Source organism: Pararge aegeria, chromosome 2 (genome assembly GCF_905163445.1).
Source record: "Pararge aegeria chromosome 2, ilParAegt1.1, whole genome shotgun sequence".
In the NCBI taxonomy this organism is placed as follows: Eukaryota; Metazoa; Arthropoda; class Insecta; order Lepidoptera; family Nymphalidae; genus Pararge; species Pararge aegeria.
Window position 1 is genome coordinate 2,331,147 of NC_053181.1, and position 26,946 is coordinate 2,358,092.

General features: G+C 41.3%; 2 protein-coding genes across 3 annotated transcripts in view; one reads left to right on the forward strand and one right to left on the reverse strand.

The window, feature by feature from the left end:
• LOC120628131 (protein pigeon) lies at nt 1–25,703 on the forward strand. Of its 2 annotated transcripts, XM_039896360.1 has the most exons (14): nt 1–148; nt 1,017–1,439; nt 3,058–3,197; nt 4,808–4,939; nt 8,312–8,485; nt 10,066–10,243; nt 11,246–11,550; nt 12,382–12,558; nt 13,971–14,183; nt 14,611–14,760; nt 15,291–15,487; nt 16,647–16,861; nt 18,978–19,184; nt 24,781–25,703. In XM_039896360.1, the coding sequence occupies exons 1-14, from the start codon at nt 88–90 to the stop codon at nt 24,927–24,929; spliced, it is 2,721 nt and encodes a 906-aa protein (XP_039752294.1). In that variant the 5' UTR covers nt 1–87; the 3' UTR covers nt 24,930–25,703. The 2 variants fall into 2 exon arrangements, with proteins under 2 accessions (XP_039752294.1, XP_039752301.1); XM_039896367.1 differs by lacking the exon at nt 15,291–15,487 and having other exon boundaries at nt 16,741–16,861.
• LOC120628147 (replication termination factor 2) overlaps nt 25,702–26,946 on the reverse strand; it is a 3,367-nt gene continuing 2,122 nt past the window's right edge. Inside the window, exon 4 of the mRNA XM_039896379.1 lies at nt 25,702–26,399. Within this exon, the coding sequence (XP_039752313.1) occupies nt 25,866–26,399 (534 nt within the window). The 3' untranslated portion in view covers nt 25,702–25,865. The remainder of the gene's footprint in view (nt 26,400–26,946) is intronic.

Below are 26,946 nucleotides of genomic sequence, written 5' to 3' on the forward strand. Positions count from 1 at the left end.
TTTTAATGCAATATTGATGATAATACAGTTTAATTTGTGATAATATTATGAGATAAATAAGTGAAAAGTAACTCGATACCCTAAAAAATGGCAGTTCAAAATATTGCAGTAAAGCTTTGCGGGGTGCTACAGTCAAAGGATGAAGGAGGTAAAACTTGTTTGCATACTTCTTCTTGCTTTGCTTCTAGCAAATAACTCCAACTTTTTACACTTTATTTTATTTGGCCTATCTTATGGACAAAACTTGTCGTTATTTGGTTCACAATGTCAATTAACTATAATGAATTCTAAGCAAGACTCAGTACTGATAGTCTCAGTCAATATTTTAGGCAATAATGGAAATGCAAAATAAAGACTTGATGAAGATGAAGACTTGACATTTCACATCTAACCAATATCAGGACAGTCTCGACCAGTATGAGACATTCTGATTGGTATACACTTTGGTACCAAGACAAAGATATTTTGTGTTTTATATTACCTTGATAAAGTTGTTATGAATATAAAAAATATTACAAAAATTCTGATTACTACACATGGCATACTTAGGTGGAATGGTGCCAACAATGCTGGCTGCATATTTTAAGTTGAATGGAAGAATTGCTTAGAAATTAAACAGTTGTGTCCTTTCTTAGTGCATTGCAATATTTTAATTATACTAACTGTCTCTACTCACAATCTTTGTCCACATACTATGTAATGTGTACATTTTTCAACAAAATGTGTGAACTGTTCTTTTCCTGAGGTAAAAAGAAGCCTATGTTGCTCTCTAACTTTCAACTAACTCTGTATAAAAGATCAATTTGATTTGTTGGTTAATTAGGGTGTGAAGGACAAACAAACAAATACAGTTTCAGATTTATAATATTAGTAAAGCAACTGCAATAATATGGTAACCTTTATTGACTTCTGCTACCAAGACAGTACTAGACTCATAGCAAATGTGCAATTTGACAGTCATGTAATGATTGTGCAAATGATTCTGTTAGCTGTCTTTATGTTATCTCTTCTTTCAGAGGTTACAGCACGAGAATGGCGCTTAGTGGGCCAGGAGCAAGATGGGTCACAGTTGTTAACCTGGATATCAACAAAAAATGGCCATGATGTGATGAATGTTGGTGTTTACAAAAATAAAACTAAAACATTAGATATTTTAAACACATTTGATGAAAAACTTAATATTATCCAAGCATCTGTTAACTCAAGTCACAGCTTACTAGTCTATGTGGTTAAAGTAGTACCATCTGAAGATGGTGCAGACAAAGAGGCCATATATTGCCCATTTCTGATATCCTTGTTACCTGATAAAGTTAATATGCCAGAAGAGGTTGAGGAAGGATCCACAAAACAGATCATGTTACAGTTTGTCTATGGCAAGAGTAATAAGTACAGTCCAGGCATAAGGAATGACCGTTTTCTGCTTTTCAAGCATTTGGAATGTAAGTTGACTGTCCAGCATTTTTCATATTTTTACCTATATATACATATACCACTATAAATAACAGTAAAGAGCTAACTTGGAGAGTATTCAAAAAAGGAACTTAGAACACCTTTCCAAGGTATGATTACTTATCATCAGAACATGGGTACTGGGCATCTTCAAGGCTTGGCGTTCCCATCTTAATCTACATCTACACTGACCATCTGGTCAGATTGTGGCTAGACAAGCCTTTATCTATGGAAAAAAAGTATCACTTAATATTTTAAGCAGGATACAGCAATGTACATTGTAGCTACTACAAAATAAACAGTAATGTTTAAATTTCTAATTCTCTGCCAATCCTTTAAATTAATACATATAAATAAATATACTATGACAATACACACATGCCTCCTGGCTCCAGTGTAAGCATAGCTTGTGTTGTGGGTACTAAGATGACTGATAAATATTTTTATAAATAATATACATAAATACTTATATTATACGTATAAACACCTAGACACTGAAAAACCTTATATTCATCACATAAACATTATCCAGTTATGAGAATCGAACCCACCGCCTTTGACTCAGGAAGCAGGGTCACTGTAAACTGTGTCAATGGGGAATCCTTACTACCGGAGATGTATAAGCTATGTTTGTTATGTAATAGGTAAAAACATAATTAATTTACACTGGCCTCTGATCATAATATCAGACCGACAGCACTATTAGAGATTTGTGTACAATACTATTGGCACTTAAACCAATGTAGGTAAGCACTCATTACATAAAACAATAATCTTTTTAACCTGCCCGCTGGCCGCTGCAATGTCGCATAGAAACCGATTAGGGGTATGACTACCATACTCTCCAACTAGTGTCAGGTTAGCCCGCTATCAAGACTGCATCAACACTTACCACCAGGTGAAATTGCAGTCAAGGGCTAACTTGTAGTAGACTAAAAAAAACATAGGAATAGCCTTTGGGCGGATTCTTAAGCTAATCTTAAGCTTAAGGTTCTTAAGTTTCGCTCAATCTATATGTATATTATGAATATTTAAACAATAAACTTACAGCATTTAATTTATAATTTAAGTCTCATAATATATTAAATCATTTATTTCTCTCCGTATTCATTCTCTTCTATTCTCTTCTAGAGCGGGTGAAGATCATTATCTACACCCATGTACACCCAACAATAGAATATCATCATAGTTAATAAAAGCTGTATTTGACAGTTCAAAAATAGGAGTGCTCCGATTGTCACCAAACTTTACAGTATTACTCGCCAGGTCAATCCGGAGATTTCATGAAAGTTTCATTGAAATCGGTCCAGCCGTTTCGGAGCCTATACGGAACATACCCACACACTTTATCTTTTATATATATAGATAGATTCATTAAAATATATATAAATACTTGGTCAGCTTTAGGTCATTTATTGGTCATCTTAGTAGCCATAACACAAGCTACGCTTACCTTGGGGCTAGAAGGCGATGTCTATTGTCGTAGTATATTAATTTATTTATTCTTAGGCTTATACCAGTATATATCAGTTCCACCATATTGTTTTATGGTGGAACTGATTAAGATTTTTTAAATGTTGTTCTATAGAGAGGTAAAATTTTCTTCAGGCATTAAAATATATCGTTCACCGCTGTTCCTCAACGAATGTGAGGATGGCACGGAGAAGTGGGGCTTCGATGGCATATATCCTCAACCTGAGACTATTGTAAACATCTTCTCTTGGGCACAGTGGGACTGTGTTAATCAGGTTTGTTCATCATTTTACCAATTTACTTTTTATGTTGAGACAGTTCAGCTGTTTAAACAAAGCAAAAAGTAATACTACCAATCATTATTGTCAACCTATTGCCGGCCCACTATAAGGCAAACATTTTACTTTCACCAATCGATTTTCATTAGACAACTCATATAATCTTAGGTACTTGTCTATGGTTCATGCCACAAGGTGAGGTATTTTGTGTTTCTATTATCATAGTTTTCATTTTTCGTATGGATTTAAGATTATTGAATACAAACGATTTTCATCTGTCAAGTGTCAGTTTACGAGTTCCCTAAACTTTACGACCCGCCGTATCGGTTTCTTTAGACGACACCTAATGTCATTATACATCACATAAGAGTTCGTGAAACGTTTTATTTCTCTAAGAATCACCTAAATCGGTATCTCATTAAGGCGATTCCTAGGTTTAGTGAAAGCGGGCATAATTTTCTTAGCAATTGTTCATTGTAAAGTGAACATCTGACGATGCTCCAGTGTCGTAGCGAATCGTGCATAGAGAGTAAATTTTGTAAAATCTGTTTGTATTGAGTAATAAGATTGAGGAAATTGTAAATTGCACCTTTTAGATTTACCTGCTTATTGCGAATTAAAGAAAACCGATGAAGTTTTTGGCAAATCCCATGGGAACCGTTCGTGTTCCTGGGATCGAAAGTAACCTATGTACTCTCCGTCCTTTTAACTAACTCTATGCCTAATGGAAGGACACACAAACAAAAACATTTAAGCATTTATAATGTTAGTAGGCGGTGATAGCTTAGTGGGTAAGGCTTCCGCTTTCTTTTCGTGGAGAACGAGTCCGAGCCCCGGCACGCACCACTGACTTTTCGGAGTTATGTGCGTTTTTAATTTAAGCAATTACTTGATTTAACGGTGATGGAAAAAAATAATGAGCTAACCTGCATGTCTGAGAGTTCTCTATAATGTTCTCAACGGTGTGTGAAGTTTAAATTAAAAGTCAAATTCAAAATTATAAGCACTTTTGAAACGTCAAGTATGTATGTTTGGAGTGACTCTACCGCCGACGAAGATTCTACCGAGAAGAACCGGCAAGAAACTCAGTAGTTGCTCTTTTCCAACGTTCACCAATCCGCACATGGCCAGCGCAGTAGACTACGGCCTTAACCCTTCTCATTCCGAGAGGTGACCTCTGCCGGTATTGGATTGATGATGAATAGAAGAAGATAATATTGGTAAGATTGATTGTATATCATGGTAATTAATTTCACGATTATATCAATGTTATGAAAATCAAGCTTAATTTGCTATACTCCGCGAACAGCAGGAGACTCTGTATGGAGTAATTTATAATTTCTTCAATCCGTATACTCCACACCAAACAGATCCTCGGCAATGTACCCTCTACGCACGTTTCTCTCCGAAACCGGAGCATCCGGGGGAGATTTTGACTTTACAATGAATGAGTTGTTGACTTTACATTCATTCATTCATTCATTATATTATTATTATGGATTTCCGCAAAGTAACGCCTGCTTCTATTCAATATATCAATGTTGAAAAAGTAAATAGTACGTTGACATTGATTAGTTTTTGTTGTGACGTTTTCTTTTGTTTTGTAGGTTCTTTTCTATATCCACTACCGCTCACCGACGCAGAGCTTCGCCGAGGGTGAAGAGGTCAAGTCGCCTTCTGAGCTGACGCCCACGCTCTCAGCGTTGCAATTCCACGCGGACCTGCCTCACGAAACGGTGGTATGTGCTCATTTTGTTTTTAGGATTCCGTAGGGAAACTCCATTGATACAGTGCTTAGAATACCGGCAGGGTGATCACGTATCTCACGACAGGCTTTCGATAGGCGTAAATTTCGGAATATTTTCTGGCAAACGTCCTTTTTATGCATACATTTTTAAGTTATATCCGATCGGTCATTTATATGTCAACGACACCAACGTGATAAGTTTGAAAAAAAAATATATTAAAATCTGTAGTTGTTTTTAAAACAACCCATAATCTTATCAATGTCTGAAAGTTGTTAAATCCATAGCATTTTCCATAATTCGTGGAGCGGCGAACTTGACGTCGTTTATCTTTCGGCAGACAAATATATTTGTTATTAACTTTTAGGGTTACCACTTCCAAATGGAAATTTTATTTTTAAGTCAGCAGAGCACGCGCACCTTGTAAAAATTGTGTCTAATGATTTACTCATCTATAGCTATAGAAAAAAAATACGAGTATAATTATTTCGTAGCACACAAGTGGCTTAGGCCTTCTGAACTTGCACTTGAGTATCGTATTTATTAAGTTGAACGTGCTCTCCGAGTTACGGAAGAAAGGTATCAGCCACGGTTTCTTTGACCACTTGCCATTTTTTTTTTCTTTTAAATAAAACTGTATGGAAAGCACGGAACGCAGTCGGTGTGTGATAAGACTGCTGCCTCGCACACTTACTGAGCACGCATTTTCTGTATATAACTCTCGGTGTCGCCTAAGTGCGACAGCGTAAATTCAGTTTTATGCCCTGAAAACTGAGTAGGTGCGCTTGCGCAGTAATATTAGTGGTAGAAAGAACTAAGAACACCTCACTTAACTTAAGAAATGCTTTCTAATCGATGACAGCCCTATTGACATGGCTACCATGCGGGTGATAAATGTGAAACGGTTGTTTAAAATTCATTTCGTGTGGATTTGTATGGTGTGTGTATTTGCAATACAGTTGTTCATTGACGGGAGATTTAGGCGGAAACCTATAGAGCGAAATTCGACTTAACTCAGACTTAAGAAACCGTTCAAGCGAGACAAAGTTATGCGTCTGATATAAATCTGTCTCTTTTTTATGCTTTCTGGCTTAAGATTGTTCCATAAAGGAACGTCCACGTCCACTTCATATATTTAATTTTATAAAATTGCATCTTCGAACGCACAATAAATAAATTCAAAATTGTAAGTGGGTAGTATCAAAGCACGGCTGACGCGAGCCGCGTGTCACTACAAGAGTAACATGGATTCATACACACCCAAATGTGTCAACTGAAACTGTTACTTGGTTAGTTATCAATAGAGTTATCAATAGATTTCGTTGTTTCTATTTAAGTTTAAGTTTTATTTTTAAAGTTATCTTTTAGTGGTTTTTTGAAGGTGTGTTTATTTTTGCACCCTTCAAGGTAGTTAATTATATAATTGAGCACTTTAAAAAGTAATATTTCGTTTACAAAAATTAGTTCTCGGTTAGTTATCTAGTTAGTAATCTATAAAGTATAAACTTTATAGATTTCGACGTTACTGTTAAGGATGTTGGCAATGATGAATGAATAAATAAATGAAGACACTTTTATTGTGCACCACATAAAAATACGTGAAAAATTACAAAAAACTAGTTTACACAGTGTGTAAAATTAGGCGGCTTTATCGCTACATAGTGATCTCTTCTAGCATTGCAACTATGCTGCTTAGCTGCAGAAATAAAAATGATTGTAATACACAGAAACCTCTACGACTAAAACCTCTTGACATCGCTTCGCATTAGACTGATTGATTTGCTGAAGTTAAATGCTGGTAATCAAAGACATCAATCCACACTGGGCCAGCGTGTTGGACTACGGCGTTAACCCCTCTCACCTTGCCCTGCCGGGCCGGGGTACTGGGGTTGATATGATGAATTATAGACAGTGAACTGTAGTTATTTAAAGTTTTGTTCGAATTGATAAACTGTTTCTGGAAATCGGTTTAATACATCCTGGCGTATCACCTACGTCTTAGATACATATCGCAATTTAACTTGCTAATAATTCTACGCGGCGGACAACCTAGGTACCTACCTACCCATCAGTTATTCCATTAAATTTGCAAGATTATGGCATCCCGATGAGTTCACCTGCGATTCCCATTGACCTCACCATGATGTTTTATTTAACAAGCCACTTTCGTAGGGATCGTCGTGATTTAATTTAGTTTTTTTTTGGGTTGACTATTGAGTAGAGACTATATGAATGTATCAAGAACTTCTCTCAGTTCTTACTGCTGCTCAATTCAAAATGTATATAACTATCGGAGGTCAGCCACTTCGTCTGCATAAAATTTCTGAATTAACTGACAAGAGCCTAAATACCAAGTTTATGGACGTAACTTTCTTCCATAGTTAGGGGTACAATTTACAAAAATCCTTCCTTAAAACACCTCGAGAGTTCACATAGAATATTGTCGGTCAGTCAGTCAGGACAAAGTCTATTGTAAGTTAAGGTAATAAACGTTTTAGAGTGGGTAAATAGTCCTTCAACCGGAAATAAACGAAGTCTGAAACTTATAATCTTTATGTATAAAAATGAATTGCTGCTATTAGTCTCACTAAGGTCTCATTTTGGTCTTGAAATAATTATGGAAGTATAGGGAAGGTTTAAAAATAACTAAAATCCTTCCGTACGTGTCTTTGTAACCTAACTCCTCTAAAACAACTAGACCGATCTTGATGAAGTTTTGTGTGTATAATATTAATTTTTGTGTATTCAATAGGTCTCTGTTTGATTTGAAAGCAATCAGACCCAGTAGGTTGTTCTGCACTCAATCAAAGGCACTTATGGAGCGTTAATACACATTGTATTACCATTATTGTGATGGTGATAACTACAATGGTTAAATTAAAACTAAAGCTAGGAGGGTTCCAAACGCGCCTTGCTCTAGAGGAGCCGACAACATACATAGCCGGATTTTTTTGTTATCACCATCTCACAGTCTCACAGTTTGGACGGCCGATTGGCCCAGTGGGCAGCGACCCTGCTTTCTGAGTCGAGGGTTCGATTCCCAAAACTGGAAAATGATTCTGTGATGAACATGAATGTTTTTATTTTATAATTATTTATGTAATATTTTCCATAAAATTATTCATCAGTCATCTTAGTACCCATACACAAGCTACGCTTACTTTGGGGCTAGATGGCGATGTGTGGTATTGTCGTAGGTATATTATTCATTTATTTATTTAGTCAATAAATATATTTTGGTTATGAGCTTAGAGCAAATCTTAGCCAAGCTATTTTATCATTCAATAGTATTTTTCTATAAGCTCACTTTTTATATTAATTAACGTTTAACGTATTGAGATATTAAAAATAAGGTTCTCTTTCCAGTTAAATATTCCCCTTAGTCTACCGCATGTACCAGGAGCGCATGGCGCCGCAGCAGCTTGCGGTTCGTACGAAGACGATCCCATACCGCTCCGTGTACACGACTGTAGCCTTGACTTGTACATAGTGTGCGATCAGCGTGGTATGCTGTGTGTCTGTCACCACTATTTGTATAAGGTAAGTGAGTAAGTAAGAACGCGTAAGTTAAAATAGGAGATAGAAAGAAAATGCGTTTTCGCTTAGTTAATTAGTGCAAGTGGGTGAGGGGTTTGGACTAGGTGCTACAGAGCACAGACAGGTATGCACTAAGCGGCAGATGATATAAACTTAAAAAAAACACAAGGATAGGCAATGTAAGAGTTATAAAAAGACTACCCTAAAGTTTTATAACTTGTTCTGAAGATTTTCTTCATTTTATATCATCTACATACACCATGTGCATACCCTCTTTGCACGCCACTGACTATAATTATGTCATCACGTAACGTTTCTAAGGTGATGCCTTAAAAGTGGCTAATGATCGTTTTCACTAAACCTACGCAGCGCTTAAATGGAATGCCTAATGATTTAAGCGACGTCTGTAGAAAAAATACGTTCACTCTTAGGTGATAAATAAGAACGATTGATATATGCCTAGGAATCTCCTTAGATTAGGCGTTACTTATTTAGGCATTGTCTTGTTCGTTATTGTTATTAGGTACACAGAACAGTTAATAACTAAAAGTAGATCTAAATATAACTAATAACAAGTTTTGTTCTAAGCTACAACCCAAAGTATGTGTACACAACTTGGAATTAAATTAAACAGAAAGTAAAGATAAAATTAAAGTTGAAACAAAAAAGAAACACTTAAAAAAAATTATATATATGATTTCCCTAAAGATTATGTGGAATAGTGCTTAATAATTTGATTTTCAAAAATATTTATCCTTTTGTTAAAACGTAGTTAGTGAAAACGGGCTTTAGTTGTTTAAACTTTTTTAAAAAATATGTAAAAATTCAGTGAAGTAACTTATTGTACAACGCACCTCTAACTTTTCTAAGTTAAGTGCGTTTGAAGTAATTAAAACATCACTTGCTTTAACTGTGAAGGAAAACGTGAGGCAACCTGCATTCCGGAGAGTTCTTAATGTTATCAAAGGTGTGTGGATTTCACCAATCCGCACTGGGCCAGCGTGGTGGATTACGTCCTTAACACCTTCTCATTGTGGAACCCGAGCCCTGTAGTGGGCCGGTAATGGGTCGATGTGATGATTGGGCTAAAGTGTAGCTGAGTCAGTGTAATATTGACGTTCGATTGGCGCAGTGGGCAGCGATCCTGCTTTCTGAGTCGAAGGCCGTGGGTTCGATTCCCACAACTGGAAAATGCTTGTGTGATGAACATGAATGTTTTTCCGTGTCTGGGTGTTTATATGTATATTATAAGTATTTATGTATATTATTCATAAAAATATTCATCAGTTATCTTAGTACCTATAACACAAGCTACGCTTACTTTGGGACTAGATGGCGGTATTGTCGTAGTATATTTATTTATTTATTATTATTAAGAGTATCTGAGTAAATAAGATCTTATTTTTTTTTATTTTTTAATTTATTCAGGGTACTAACGCACACACACACAAACACACACACGCACACTCACACACACAAAAACACACACATATATATTTCACTCATCATATATATCGACTTCTCGAGCGAGCGAGCAAATTTTGTACTAAGGCATATGGAGCAAATATTTCATTTAATTCCAGCCTCTCGATGACTCCACCAGTTCTCTGGTGTTAGATGACGTAGACCTGAAGGATTCCGGCGTGAACTTTGCATACTCAGTGACGCTTTTGCATCACGGTTGCGTGGTGCACAGCGTAGTGCCCGACCTGCCGTGGTCGCTCGCCAAGTCTTTGCGACCTTCTTACACCCTTTACAATGGTGAGTGACAGTAGGTTGTTAGGATAGGATAGGATAGAATATACGAACAGATTTTTTAAGCAGTTATACTTCTTTAGCGGCTTTAGGAAAAATCATGGGAGTGAAATTGTACCATATAACGAAATGCGCGCGCACATGGTTACACGATTTTAACAGGATGACGGTAGTTGCGAAATTGAGCGAGATGGGAATACATCGTCCGTCAGCTCACTTTTTACGATGCACGCGCACACCGTCACAAAAAACGACAACCTGAAGTTAGCTATAGTTGACATTTTAGTTTTTCAAAAAAAGGTTTGACATTGGTGATTTAATTGATTCAATTGTACAAAAATCTCAAATTTGAATGTTAGATTTCTCAAATTAGAATTTTATATTTATATTTTATGCGTTATAGTCAAACTTGCAATGTATTAAATACCTTTTTTCACTAACAATAGTGTCGTTTTCTCTACAAACGTAGACAGAAGTATAACTTCCAAGAAGTATATACATAGAATACATTATTGATTGCTTGAACTTGTGTATTTTTTTTGCGTTATACATAAGAATGGAATAAACAGTCTGCCACTTTATGGCGTGTTTTTTTATTGATAAAAAGATCCACCACAAGATAGCCCTTGACTGCCATCTCACCTGGTGGTAAGTGATGATGCATTCTAAGATGGTAGCGAAATAACCTGTTAGGGAGTATGGTATACCCCTACTTTATTTCTACGCCATATCCTTCCGGAACACTAAATCGCTTAGCGGCAGGTTGGTAACTAGTCACGGCCTCCCACCAGACCAAACCAAAGAAAATTTAATTCAATTCCCAAATTGCCCCTGCTGGAAATCGAATCCGGGACCTACTACTTAAAGTCATAATACACTTACATAAAGTGTACTCTACATTTCTCTATTAACTAAACAGTTTTACATTTACTGAACATATGAACAAACTACTTAACTAAAAACTGGAAAGAAAGATTTAATATTTGTAACAATTATTCTCTCCCACAGACAACCATCTTCTCGTCAACATACCGATGTTATTCACCCACATTTTGGACATCAGTCCCCAGCACGAGCCGTGCTGCCACATCGTTATCCCCATGGACCCCAGCGACAGTGGCCCCAGCCTGGCCCCACTGCACGGCTGGGGACCGCACACTATGGTCGACCTTAACACCTTAGACGTGGTGACTATGGGCGTCTCGGAAAAAGACCTCACGTCGACGTTCAAAAGCGACACGGTGATCGAAAATAAACTAGCCATAATGCATTATGTGATACAGCATGAAGGGAACATGGATTTGGCCGAGGAGGTTTGTGCATTGAATCGTTTTTGAAATCTTCATCAACTATGAACATACAAAAAGGTATATATTAATTATCAGTATATACTTATATATAATATTGTAAGTTTAATATATATTATCATCATCGTCATATCAACCGATAGACGTCCACTGCTGGACATAGGTCTTTTGAAGGGAGTTCCAAATTCCACGGTTCTATGCCGCTTGGATCAAGCGGCTACCTGCGACGCGCGTAATGTCGTCTGTCCACCTCGTTGGGGGCCGACCAACGCTGCGCTTACCATACTCAGTTACCAGTACCAGTTCGGGGCTGCCATTCCAGCACCTTGGGACCCCAACGTCCACCCTTTCTCCGAACTATGTGCCCGGCCCATAACCACTTCAGCTTCGCGACTCGTTGAGCTATGTCGGTAACTCTGGTTCTTCTACGAATCTCCATATTTCTGATTTGATCGCGTAGAGATACTCCGAGCATAGCTCTCTCCATCGCCCGCTGAGTGACTCTGAGCCTTCTTATGAGGCCCATATTAATATATTTATGTATATATGCAAAAATATATGTTTATTTACATGCACAACCTACCACTCTTCTAGAGCTGTGTTTTACGCCTTTGGTTGCTTGGAAGGGTTCGCTATGTAGCGATAAGGCCGCCAAATTGTATACTTTTCGTTAAATTTTTATTTACTATTTTTCTATATGTTTATGTGGTGTACAATCAAAAGTGTATTCATTCATAAAAAAGTTTTTTCATTTATTAAGATATATATATATCATATTACGCGTTGCGTTTTTTTTGTTAAGTTTGAAAGGTCTTCTTATTTTTTTTTTCTCTCTAGCTGATCTCGTGGCTCTGTTTAAACCAACACGACGGTCTGGGCGGCCTGCAACGGGTGATGCAAGAGTACCTGATCGGCACCACGTACGCGGTCACCCGCCGCTCTCTGCCCGCCTCCGCAGTGGGCCTGATGAACTGGCTGCCGTTCACGTTACACTTGAAGTTTGCTGACGTCAAGGTGAGTAATGCACCAATGCGAACAACTTCATTTGCGATCTCATCGGTCTATTAGTTTGCATTGTAAGCATTCTTTTTCATAATGACTGTTATAGAAATAATATAGGATGCTTTTTATCCCGAAATTAGCTCAGTTCTTTTGGGAGAGGGGACGAAAGACAAATGATAACCGATTTAAATAATTACTTACTTTTTTATATAAGAATACACAACTTAAAAATTTCAGTACAATTACACCTAAATTGAATGCCACATGTCTTACGAAAAAAAAAAAACAAACGCAGGCGAAGTCGCGGGCAACAGCGTATGTAATAAATGTTTCTATAAATATAAAAAAAAAATATACTACGACAATATACATATCGCCATCTAGTGCCAAAGTAAGCGTAGCTTGTGTTATGGATACTAAGATAACTGATTTTTATTTTTTATGAATAATATACATAAATACTTATAATATATAGATAAACACCCAGACACTGAAAACATTTATGTTCATCACAATAACATTTTCCAGTTTTGGGAATCGAACCCATGGCCTTAGAATCAGAAAGCAGGGTCGCTGCCCACTGCGCCAATCGGCCTTCAGTATATATATATACAACGTATAAATGAAAACCTAAAAAATACTTCGCAGGCTTGAGGTACAGTATGTGCTATCTTTGAGACGTATCCGTGTAACCGAAAACCAAATAGTTTTTCAGTAAACCACTGCGATAGATTTTATTGAAAGAAATCAGATACAGCCCTAACATCACATGCAAAATTAAAATCATTCGACTCCTGTTACTTTATTAGGTACGCATCGCAACGCGTAGATATTACGCGCGTGTCGGTCCTTTATCTTCAATAGGGTTGTCATAAATAATCACTTAGTATGTTTGAAGCTTCCAAACGCGCCCTGGTCTAAGAAGAGCCCACAACAAACTTAGCCGGTTTTTTTGTATACATGTTATCTTTAATATTATAATAAGATAATGTAACTATTTTTTATCCGTTCTGATCCGTAATATCTTAAAGCAGCACTCAGGACCAAAGCGAGATCAGCAGTATCCATTATACTGGGGATGGGAGTTAGTTAACTAGAAAAGCAAAGTGTAGCAGTAAGTGAAAAAGGTAAACCAAGGAGCACGTTCTGCAACTTGCGGCAGGCGGAACACGCCCATCAGACCGGAATGAAATGCTGCTTAGTGCCAGAATTAAGAGACCGCTACTAAGCGATAAGGCCGCCTTTTACATTCTACTTCCATTAGTATTTCTATTCTTCATTTATTTCCCTAACTTCGTAATTCAAATAAAGAGTTTAAAAAAGCTATATAAGCATGGCGGTTGTAGTACCCCGAACGAGCTCGGTCACAATAAGCTACAAACTACTAAAGTCGTTTGTAGCTTACGTTGTTTTTACGTCGCCAGGCCGGTAGCGCGACCGTGTGCGTGTCAGTGAGTGCGTTGTGGCGCGGCGCGGCGGCGGCGGTGGTGTTGGCGCCGAGACAGCGCGTGGCCCAGTTCGCCGAGGACGCGTGGACGCGGCTGTGGATCGCCCTATGCGCCCTCGCCATACCCAAGAACAGGCTGCGGCCCGACCACGTGCGGGACAGGCTTGCTGTCACGCTGCACTGCTACCAGGTTGACATAGACACTACAGTTTTGGATGAGAAATAACTAACCAACTAGTATGCCTCACGGCTAACGGCGTGCCAATTTTATGCCGTCACGGCAAATGGCATGACGCTCTTTTGTGCCGTCATGCACCCTTTGACCAATTAAATTACGGCTCTCCTACCGTCGATGCCCAAATTAGTATACTTATTTTACGTAGTTAGTACTTTTTATTTTAAGTTCTACTTACTATACAGTTGTTTGCTGTTTGAACACAACAGGGCTTCCGGTGACGGCTAACTTTTTAAAATTTAATTTTGTTTTAATTGTTTAGTTATATTTTGTATCATGCTAGCAACATTAAAACCAAAAAAGCGCGCATTCGTTTATTTTACTATCTTTCATGTATCGAAACATGCTTCTATGCCATTTTATATAGTTTTTAATTATTTAGCCGGAAGCTCTATCCCGCTGCAGTACGCCGATGTCCCCCACCGGGCCACCAATCCCCGCGCGGAGGCCGTCTCTCGTGGCGCAGGACTCACTGCCCTTCATGGAGCTGGACGTCTGTACCACCAGCAAACAGGAGCATGTTATTGCCGCGGTAAGTTGTTGTCTCTCTCGCCTACTTCTTTTATATCTTTCTTCTCTCTCATGTAACGAAGTGGTCTAGAATGGATTTTATCTAAGTATACCTGTTTGATCCTCAAAAAGCCAGAAGTGTCTTGTAGCAGTACAAGACACTTCCGGCCTATATTTACTGCTCAATAAAATCCATAGACCATTTTAACTGCTAATTGTACCCACTAACCATTCACCAACAGAAACATTCCCAAGAAGAGGTGACGACAGATATGTGGTAATTCTGTCTCCAAGTTTGAAGAAGGCATGTTGTGGTGACCCCGCGTAACGTTGTGTTTGTGGCAGGTATTTAATACACAAAAACTCTCCCATGGTGCGTTGACGAAAGGCAGGGTCTCTGTCCTTAAGTTTTGTAGCAGACAACCCCGTATCGAGAGACAATCGTAGAGTTGTTTTCGAATATCGACTTATTATAATATGTTGCGTCTTTTAGGTTCGCAAATTCTGCAACACTGATCTTTTATTTCAACGCATTGTAACATTACGTAATAGAACCTCCGTGCGGTGAGCGTCCACCTGATGACAGAGAGTAGCAACTGTAACTCTGGCGCGTTGGAGAGCGGGGTCCACGCACTGGCCACACGGTGGGCCGCGGCCCAGCTGGATGCGGCCCGCGCGCTGTGCCGGGCCGTAGTACGCGCCGTCGGGGCCGTACCACAGCCGCACCAGACGCGCGGCTTTCCGTTCATGTACGCAGTATGCGGTATTGCTCGTGGTTTTTGTGTTTGACGTATTGTTTTTGTTTTACATTCCATTTTTTAAATTTGGTTTTTACCGCGTTCTAAATTAGAATTTTGCTTGTTCGCTAGGAATAATATCTTTGGAGTTAATTTTTTTATTATGGGTGTTTCGGCTCTTTGATTGATTTGTGTTTCATTTTCAAACATTTCGTTTTTGTTCCATTATTTTATGCTTGGGTTTTTTTTTGTATCATTGGTCATATAATTTGTGTTTTTGTTTTTGTTTTTATTTCCATTTTAAAACTTTGTGTTTCATCTAGTTACTACTAAATATGTGTGCTTTCCATTTTTTAATAGTATCGTTGGCTTCAATAATTAAGTAAGTAATTTGTTTTCCATTTTAAAAGATTTTGTTTATGTTCCATATTTGACCTTTTGTTTTTTTTTTGTTTCACTACTGTGTGTTTATTCCGAGTTTTTTAGAAATTTTAGTTTTATGGTATCGCAAGGTCGAGTTAAGCTTTTATTTTACTGCTTTGGAAAGGATTGTTGGATTGTTTCATTTGTCGTTCTACAATTTTTTTATACTTGTTATTGTGTTTTTATGTTTGGTTATTTTGTTTTTTTTTGATTTCGATAAATAATTTCGTTATTTGCGTTTTTCTTTCAATCTAACTTTGAAGTTCTATATAATTTGTACGAGTTAGTAGACGTCGTATTTATTTTTAGTTTGCATATTGAATAATATCTATCCATAGAGTTATGTTACTGCGCGTATCCGTAACAATTCGTTGCTTTTTTTTTATTAGTGATCATCACAAATTAAAATTAAATGACACAGAATTATTGGTGAAAAAGAGCACCATGCGGGCGAACAAGGTCACCTTGTATTTGACAGCATGATCCGTACATACCTAGTCCTTACAAGTTGTATTTTTGGTATTCTTAAGTGCAGACTACTAAAAGTTGAGATAAAGCAGAACTTTCAAATATTTTAGAGTAATGGATAAGTCAATCGATATATTTAAAGACAAACCCGACTTCAAAAATCTACCAAAATAATTGGCTAGTCAGATTTAATTTGTTTAGTGTTTAGTTGCTTCTTTAGAAGAGGGTTCACGATATTGTATGTCGGGGTTTTTTTTCTAATTTATACATTATTTGATAGCGATGAGATGGAAAGCACGCACGCGTTGATCCTTCTCAAGACACTGGAACAGTACTACGTGGCGACGGACTCCATTGCGTTCCCGTTGCCGCAGGGCTTCAGTTCGTTCTTCACGTACCTCGGGTACCGCACGCTGCCCTTCCACGCGTTCGCGCAGTACGTGCACCGGAACGTGTTCGAGCTGCAGATCGACGTGCTCAAGGCCATCATAGCTAGTGAGTGCTAGTGAAGAACCCATAAGTTTAAACCCATCAAATTTCAAATTCAAAATTTCTTTATTCATATACACCTATCAGAGGCACTTTTTTTTTTATGCTACGACAATACACACATCACCATCTAGCCCCAAAGTAAGCGTAGTTTGTGTTATGGGTACTAAGATGACTGATGAATATTTTTATGAATAATATACAGATAAACAACCAGACACTGAAAAACATTCATGTTTATCACACACCCACGGCCATGGACTCAGAAAGCAGGGTCGCTGCCCACTGCGCCAGTCGGCCGTCAACTTATGAAGCGTTCATACATATATGTTTACATAATTGTAAGGGGATGGTGATAACTTCGTTCGCCAACTTATACCTAAAGCTGAGTGGGCTCCAAACGCGCTCTGGTCTAAGAAGAGCCCACAACAAACTTAGCCGGGTATTTTTTTTGTTATCACCATCTCACAGTAAATTTATATTAAGCTATGGAAGTAGAGAAATTCACACCCAAGGTTTTTTATCGTTTAAGTAATCCTTAACATTATAATAGGGTTTTTCTGTAAGCTTACGTTTTATATAAACTTTCAAAGATATCATTCGGTAATTTGTGATAAAATAATATACAATTGCCCTTGAATGAATTTGCGATTTTATGTAGCCTAGTATACTGCACTGCATCTTTTACTGCGAGGCTACTATCCATCAAAATAACAGTCCGACTGCTCGACTAATTTTCTCTCCTAACGGAAGGGTTGGCCTTGAACACAACGTTAATGGTATGAAACTAGTATTTGTACCGCGCACTTGCAAATTTTGAGGTTACTATGCTTCAATATCACAGTCCACTGCTGGACTATGGGCCTCTCCTAACGGAAGGGTTGGCCTTGAACACAACGTTAATGGTATGAAACTAGTATTTGTACCGCGCACTTGCAAATTGTGAGGTTACTATCCTTCAATATCACAGTCGACTGCTGGACTATGGGCCTCTCCTAACGGAAGGGTTGGCCTTGAACACAACGTTAATGGTATGAAACTAGTATTTGTACCGCGCACTTGCAAATTGTGAGGTTACTCTCCTTCAATATCACAGTCCACTGCTGGACTATGGGCCTCTCCTAACGGAAGGGTTGGCCTTGAACACAACGTTAATGGTACGAAACTAGTATTTGTACCGCGCATTGGTAAATTGTGAGGTTACTATCCTTCAATATCACAGTCCACTGCTGGACTATGGGCCTCTCCTAACGGAAGGGTTGGCCTTGAACACAACGTTAATGGTATGAATCTAGTATTTGTACCGCGCACTTGCAAATTGTGAGGTTACTATCCTTCAATATCACAGTCCACTGCTGGACTATGGGCCTCTCCTAACGGAAGGTTTGGCCTTGAACACAACGTTAATGGTACGAAACTAGTATTTGTACCGCGCACTTCCAAATTGCGAGGTTACTATCCGTCAATATCACAGTCCACTGCTGGACTAAGGGCCTCTCCTAAGGGAAGAAACTTAGTAGTTACTTTTTCCCAACATCATTTTACAATTTAACAATCAATGTTCTGTCTTGTGTGAGATGAAAGCGGAGCAGCTTGCTTCCAGGCAACCTTGTCATCAATTCGGCGCCGCTTTCACCTCTCACACGATAGAAAAATGTAAATTGTTGTGTATGTTTAAATGTAAATTGTTGATATTGGAAAAGAGCAATTCCTGAGTTTCTTGCCGGCTTCTTCTCGGTAGAATCTGCCTTCTGAACCGGTGGTAGAGTCACTACAGACTTGACGTTTCAAAAGTGCTTATATTGGGCCTACTTGAAATAAATGAATTTTGAATTTTGAAAATAGTTGACCACTTACAATTTTTTTTTTCTTATTTGTGGAATTTAAATGCTTTATCTTTTCAATATGCGATTCTTGCTGTAATCTGTTCATATAACTTATGGAAAATAATTTCGATTTTACACATCTGCCAGGCGTCCCGTGACGGCTCACACACATTTTTATACATTCTTTAAACTTACGTAATGATAAATCTCATTATTTTCGTAAAAGTTATAAATTTCATTATTATGGAACTTGCCATATTCACCGCTTCACAGGATAAAATCTGTTGTGTGAACAGGCAAAGATGACGACAAGAAACGCTCCGTGAACAACAAGCTGCGCCTCATACAAATCGTGGGCGAGGCGCGCGGACGGCGCGCGCTGGCGGCGTGGCCCAGCCGCGCCGCGCTCGTGTTGCGTGCGCGCGATCACGCCGCCGCGCTGCTAAGCGGTGTCACCGCGCCCACGCGCGACCACGCGCCGCACCGCCCCGTCAAGGACACCGGTACGAACATCTATAACTTAGCCGCACCGCCCCGTCAAAGACACCGGTACGATCATCTATAACTTAGCCGCACCGCCCCGTCAAGGACACCGGTACGGTCATCTATAACTTAGCCGCACCGCCCCGTCAAGGACACCGGTACGGTCATCTATAACTTAGCCGCACCGCCCCGTCAAGGACACCGGTACGGTCATCTATAACTTAGCCGCACCGCCCCGTCAAGGACACCGGTACGGTCATCTATAACTTAGCCGCACCGCCCCGTCAAGGACACCGGTAGGATCATCTATAACTTAGCCGCACCGCCCCGTCAAGGACACCGGTACGATCATATATAACTTAGCCGCACCGCCCCGTCAAAAACACCGGTACGATCATCTATAACTTAGCCGCACCGCCCCGTCAAGGACACCGGTACGATCATCTATAACTTAGCCGCACCGCCCCGTCAAGGACACCGGTACGATCATCTATAACTTAGCCGCACCGCCCCGTCAAAAACACCGGTACGATCATCTATAACTTAGCTGCACCGCCCCGTCAAGGACACCGGTACGGTCATCTATAACTTAGCCGCACCGCCCCGTCAAGGACACCGGTACGGTCATCTATAACTTAGCCGCACCGCCCCGTCAAGGACACCGGTACAATCATCTATAACTTAGCCGCACCGCCCCGTCAAGGACACCGGTACGATCATCTATAACTTAGCCGCACCGCCCCGTCAAAAACACCGGTACGATCATCTATAACTTAGCCGCACCGCCCCGTCAAGGACACCGGTACGATCATCTATAACTTAGCCGCACCGCCCCGTCAAGGACACCGGTACGATCATCTATAACTTAGCCGCACCGCCCCGTCAAAAACACCGGTACGATCATCTATAACTTAGCCACACCGCCCCGTCAAGGACACCGGTACGGTCATCTATAACAGAGCCGCACCGCCCCGTCAAGGACACCGGTACGATCATCTATAACTTAGCCGCACCGCCCCGTCAAGGACACCGGTACGATCATCTATAACTTAGCCGCACCGCCCCGTCAAGGACACCGGTACGATCATCTATAACTTAGCCGCACCGCCCCGTCAAGGACACCGGTACGATCATCTATAACTTAGCCGCACCGCCCCGTCAAGGACACCGGTACGATCATCTATAACTTAGCCGCACCGCCCCGTCAAAAACACCGGTACGATCATCTATAACTTAGCCGCACCGCCCCGTCAAGGACACCGGTACGGTCATCTATAACTTAGCCGCACCGCCCCGTCAAGGACACCGGTACGGTCATCTATAACTTAGCCGCACCGCCCCGTCAAGGACACCGGTACGGTCATCTATAACTTAGCCGCACCGCCCCGTCAAGGACACCGGTAGGATCATCTATAACTTAGCCGCACCGCCCCGTCAAGGACACCGGTACGATCATATATAACTTAGCCGCACCGCCCCGTCAAAAACACCGGTACGATCATCTATAACTTAGCCGCACCGCCCCGTCAAGGACACCGGTACGATCATCTATAACTTAGCCGCACCGCCCCGTCAAGGACACCGGTACGATCATCTATAACTTAGCCGCACCGCCCCGTCAAAAACACCGGTACGATCATCTATAACTTAGCTGCACCGCCCCGTCAAGGACACCGGTACGGTCATCTATAACTTAGCCGCACCGCCCCGTCAAGGACACCGGTACGGTCATCTATAACTTAGCCGCACCGCCCCGTCAAGGACACCGGTACGATCATCTATAACTTAGCCGCACCGCCCCGTCAAGGACACCGGTACGATCATCTATAACTTAGCCGCACCGCCCCGTCAAAAACACCGGTACGATCATCTATAACTTAGCCGCACCGCCCCGTCAAGGACACCGGTACGATCATCTATAACTTAGCCGCACCGCCCCGTCAAGGACACCGGTACGATCATCTATAACTTAGCCGCACCGCCCCGTCAAAAACACCGGTACGATCATCTATAACTTAGCCACACCGCCCCGTCAAGGACACCGGTACGGTCATCTATAACAGAGCCGCACCGCCCCGTCAAGGACACCGGTACGATCATCTATAACTTAGCCGCACCGCCCCGTCAAGGACACCGGTACGATCATCTATAACTTAGCCGCACCGCCCCGTCAAGGACACCGGTACGATCATCTATAACTTAGCCGCACCGCCCCGTCAAGGACACCGGTACGATCATCTATAACTTAGCCGCACCGCCCCGTCAAGGACACCGGTACGATCATCTATAACTTAGCCGCACCGCCCCGTCAAAAACACCGGTACGATCATCTATAACTTAGCCGCACCGCCCCGTCAAGGACACCGGTACGGTCATCTATAACTTAGCCGCACCGCCCCGTCAAGGACACCGGTACGATCATCTATAACTTAGCCGCACCGCCCCGTCAAGGACACCGGTACGATCATCTATAACTTAGCCGCACCGCCCCGTCAAGGACACCGGTACGGTCATCTATAACTTAGCCGCACCGCCCCGTCAAGGACACCGGTACGATCATCTATAACTTAGCCGCACCGCCCCGTCAAAAACACCGGTACGATCATCTATAACTTAGCCGCACCGCCCCGTCAAGGACACCGGTACGGTCATCTATAACTTAGCCGCACCGCCCCGTCAAGGACACCGGTACGATCATCTATAACTTAGCCACACCGCCCCGTCAAGGACACCGGTACGGTCATCTATAACAGAGCCGCACCGCCCCGTCAAGGACACCGGTACGATCATCTATAACTTAGCCGCACCGCCCCGTCAAGGACACCGGTACGATCATCTATAACTTAGCCGCACCGCCCCGTCAAGGACACCGGTACGATCATCTATAACTTAGCCGCACCGCCCCGTCAAGGACACCGGTACGATCATCTATAACTTAGCCGCACCGCCCCGTCAAAAACACCGGTACGATCATCTATAACTTAGCCACACCGCCCCGTCAAGGACACCGGTACGGTCATCTATAACTTAGCCGCACCGCCCCGTCAAGGACACCGGTACGATCATCTATAACTTAGCCGCACCGCCCCGTCAAGGACACCGGTACGATCATCTATAACTTAGCCGCACCGCCCCGTCAAGGACACCGGTACGATCATCTATAACTTAGCCGCACCGCCCCGTCAAGGACACCGGTACGATCATCTATAACTTAGCCGCACCGCCCCGTCAAAAACACCGGTACGATCATCTATAACTTAGCCGCACCGCCCCGTCAAGGACACCGGTACGGTCATCTATAACTTAGCCGCACCGCCCCGTCAAGGACACCGGTACGGTCATCTATAACTTAGCCGCACCGCCCCGTCAAGGACACCGGTACGGTCATCTATAACTTAGCCGCACCGCCCCGTCAAGGACACCGGTAGGATCATCTATAACTTAGCCGCACCGCCCCGTCAAGGACACCGGTACGATCATATATAACTTAGCCGCACCGCCCCGTCAAAAACACCGGTACGATCATCTATAACTTAGCCGCACCGCCCCGTCAAGGACACCGGTACGATCATCTATAACTTAGCCGCACCGCCCCGTCAAGGACACCGGTACGATCATCTATAACTTAGCCGCACCGCCCCGTCAAAAACACCGGTACGATCATCTATAACTTAGCTGCACCGCCCCGTCAAGGACACCGGTACGGTCATCTATAACTTAGCCGCACCGCCCCGTCAAGGACACCGGTACGGTCATCTATAACTTAGCCGCACCGCCCCGTCAAGGACACCGGTACAATCATCTATAACTTAGCCGCACCGCCCCGTCAAGGACACCGGTACGATCATCTATAACTTAGCCGCACCGCCCCGTCAAAAACACCGGTACGATCATCTATAACTTAGCCGCACCGCCCCGTCAAGGACACCGGTACGATCATCTATAACTTAGCCGCACCGCCCCGTCAAGGACACCGGTACGATCATCTATAACTTAGCCGCACCGCCCCGTCAAAAACACCGGTACGATCATCTATAACTTAGCCACACCGCCCCGTCAAGGACACCGGTACGGTCATCTATAACAGAGCCGCACCGCCCCGTCAAGGACACCGGTACGATCATCTATAACTTAGCCGCACCGCCCCGTCAAGGACACCGGTACGATCATCTATAACTTAGCCGCACCGCCCCGTCAAGGACACCGGTACGATCATCTATAACTTAGCCGCACCGCCCCGTCAAGGACACCGGTACGATCATCTATAACTTAGCCGCACCGCCCCGTCAAGGACACCGGTACGATCATCTATAACTTAGCCGCACCGCCCCGTCAAAAACACCGGTACGATCATCTATAACTTAGCCGCACCGCCCCGTCAAGGACACCGGTACGGTCATCTATAACTTAGCCGCACCGCCCCGTCAAGGACACCGGTACGATCATCTATAACTTAGCCGCACCGCCCCGTCAAGGACACCGGTACGATCATCTATAACTTAGCCGCACCGCCCCGTCAAGGACACCGGTACGGTCATCTATAACTTAGCCGCACCGCCCCGTCAAGGACACCGGTACGATCATCTATAACTTAGCCGCACCGCCCCGTCAAAAACACCGGTACGATCATCTATAACTTAGCCGCACCGCCCCGTCAAGGACACCGGTACGGTCATCTATAACTTAGCCGCACCGCCCCGTCAAGGACACCGGTACGATCATCTATAACTTAGCCACACCGCCCCGTCAAGGACACCGGTACGGTCATCTATAACAGAGCCGCACCGCCCCGTCAAGGACACCGGTACGATCATCTATAACTTAGCCGCACCGCCCCGTCAAGGACACCGGTACGATCATCTATAACTTAGCCGCACCGCCCCGTCAAGGACACCGGTACGATCATCTATAACTTAGCCGCACCGCCCCGTCAAGGACACCGGTACGATCATCTATAACTTAGCCGCACCGCCCCGTCAAAAACACCGGTACGATCATCTATAACTTAGCCACACCGCCCCGTCAAGGACACCGGTACGGTCATCTATAACTTAGCCGCACCGCCCCGTCAAAAACACCGGTACGATCATCTATAACTTAGCCGCACCGCCCCGTCAAGGACACCGGTACGATTATTTATTTATTTATTTATTTAAGGGACAATCAACAGGTTACTACAACTCTTAAAAACTAAACAAAAAATGAAAAAACATATAAATTTAATATTGTAGACCCACTTACAGACTGCTACAACTTGCGAATACAAAACTATATTGTCAGTTAGAAGGAGAAAAAACGATTAAGAGAGACATGAGGGTACTTATAAGCCGTAATTTTAATGTTTATAATTATTGTGTATTGTCGTGTTCATTTATAAATTAAGTTGTACAACTACCTGCTGAAATTAGCACTGAAAAGCGCAGTTGAATGCTGGAGCATACTGAAAATCCGCGCTGAGCATTGTTGCCAATGTACAGCATTATACTTGTTATGTTAGGTACCTATTACTGCAATACTGTATTTTTTTTTGTAACTACATTTAACATATTAATGGCAATAAATTAAATTATTATAATAATTATATGAAGGTATTAAGGTACTACTATCTATCACCAGGTATAGCAGCATTGCCTTCAGGTGAACGCCTGTCTCCTCTTGACACGTTCCTGGATTTGTTGACCGCGAAGGCAAGCCTCAACGAGCTGGACTTTAATCTCATCATAGAAGCCACCCTGGCCTCAGTACAGCAAGAGACCAATGCGTAACTTATTGCAATCATTATTACCAACTAAGTTTATTTATTAATTTATTTAGTATGTCTTGTATTTTAAAGATGTTTTTGAGGCGAAAAAAAGTGATAAAAATATGTAACACGTCAAGTTAACTTACTATATATAGTTGGGAAACGACAAGTTCAGCCGATCGTCCATTGTATAGTTTCTAATGCCCGTTCGACTTCAAAGTGAAGGCATGCGTAAAGGCATTTTTAACAAGACTTTAAATATTCTTTTACGAAATATTCACCATGGCTCGTTCACTTCGGGCCTCTAATGGGATTTACAGGTTACTGAGCGCCTGATTTAGATATTACAATGTACGGTCAACAACTCAGTGCAATATTTCAGTAAAAATTTAACACCTCACTACTAAACAAATATAAAGTTTTTTTTTTTTTAATTCTGATAATTGTATACATACTGTACTTTTCTATATTCTGGCACCTTCTGACTTTTGAGAAAAGCACAAAAAAATTTCTTACGATATTCGTTAGGTCCCAATTATTATTATATAAGAATCTTGAGCTGAAACCATAGTCGTTCTAAGCTAATAGACAGTTTTATTTTCTTGAATCGCTGTACCGATTTTGGTGTATCATTTGCATTCCATTACTGTGTTTTCATTTTTGTAATATTAAAAATTAGAACATAGGTACTACAGTACAAGTTAATATTAAGAGTTTTACAGATGGTTAAGACATTCCATTTTATGTGCAATCTTAGTGCAATAAACATGTAGGAAGAAAATAAAACACTCTCATAATAAAACAAGTCTTTTATTTATTGCTGTTCAGTTTAACTATTCTATTAACTAAAAACTTCCTCCAACCTGAGGCGTTAATGTGCCTGTTATTACACTGGCATCCACGCCCTTCAGACTGGAACACAGCAAATGCTGTTTGGCGGCAGAAATAAGCGTCGTAGTTAGTTATAAAATGGATTGTACGTAACCCAATGGGCTCTCTGTTGGTCCTGCTCATTCTTGTGCGAAGTAAATATTGACTTATACACCTCACTGCTTTGAGGGTCTTTCGCTATACTGTATTCCTTTTTAGTTTTCTTGTAAGATGGGTCCTGCGCTAACTGAGTTGGATGCGCCCGTTTTGATGAACCAAAGTGGCCTCGTGTCTGTTTATTAGGATTAAATTTCGGTATAGATAAAGGTATTGTGTCAATTTCCGTCTTCACTTTACTTTCATTGGCCGGTACATCTGTCTCTTTTTTAATCTTATCTTCCCCATTCACACTCTCATCTTCTTTTTCTATCTTAACTTCGGTAGATGTTGAAGGAGTTTCCTCTGTGGTATCAGTTTTAGTCTTGGTTGTTGTTTTGTCTGATTTTGTTTTCTTAGTCTTCCTGTTTGCGACCCTGACTGTCATTTTTTCCTTAAGCAGTTCAATGTCTTCATCGTTTCCGTTGAGTACAATGACGTCATTGTCTGTGAAAGATTTTTGACACTGAAACAATAAAATGGGAAGTCTTGTGTTATTTTGAATTTTGAAACAAGCAGACTGTTTGTTTCACGATTTTTCATGAGATTTAGAACTGAGGCAATCCTGACAAGATATAAAATGGTAGTAGTAGGATTCTTTACTCTATCTCTATACTTGGCTGAAATAACATACGGAAAAACACAAAAATATACTCAGCATCTTAGCAAAATTAATAGTTTTTTCGGAAAATGCCATGCAATGCCTACCATTTAACTGTTTATTATTTGTATTGATATTGAATTTAACATACCTTACCCTACATAAAGTCTATCTATTGTCTAGTCTCAAATAACACAATAACCACAATTAATAAACAGCTGGAAAATACAATAACATGATAGTCAAATGGTCATCACCTCAAATTGTCAGAATTCACAAGAATGTACCTACAGTATATATTATGCAGTGGCGTGCACTTCATACATGCAGAAAAGCACTGCATACCCTAAAATTTATATATTACTCGTATAGGAGAAGAATTTTTGCTGTTTTATGCAATTTTCCTGCTGTA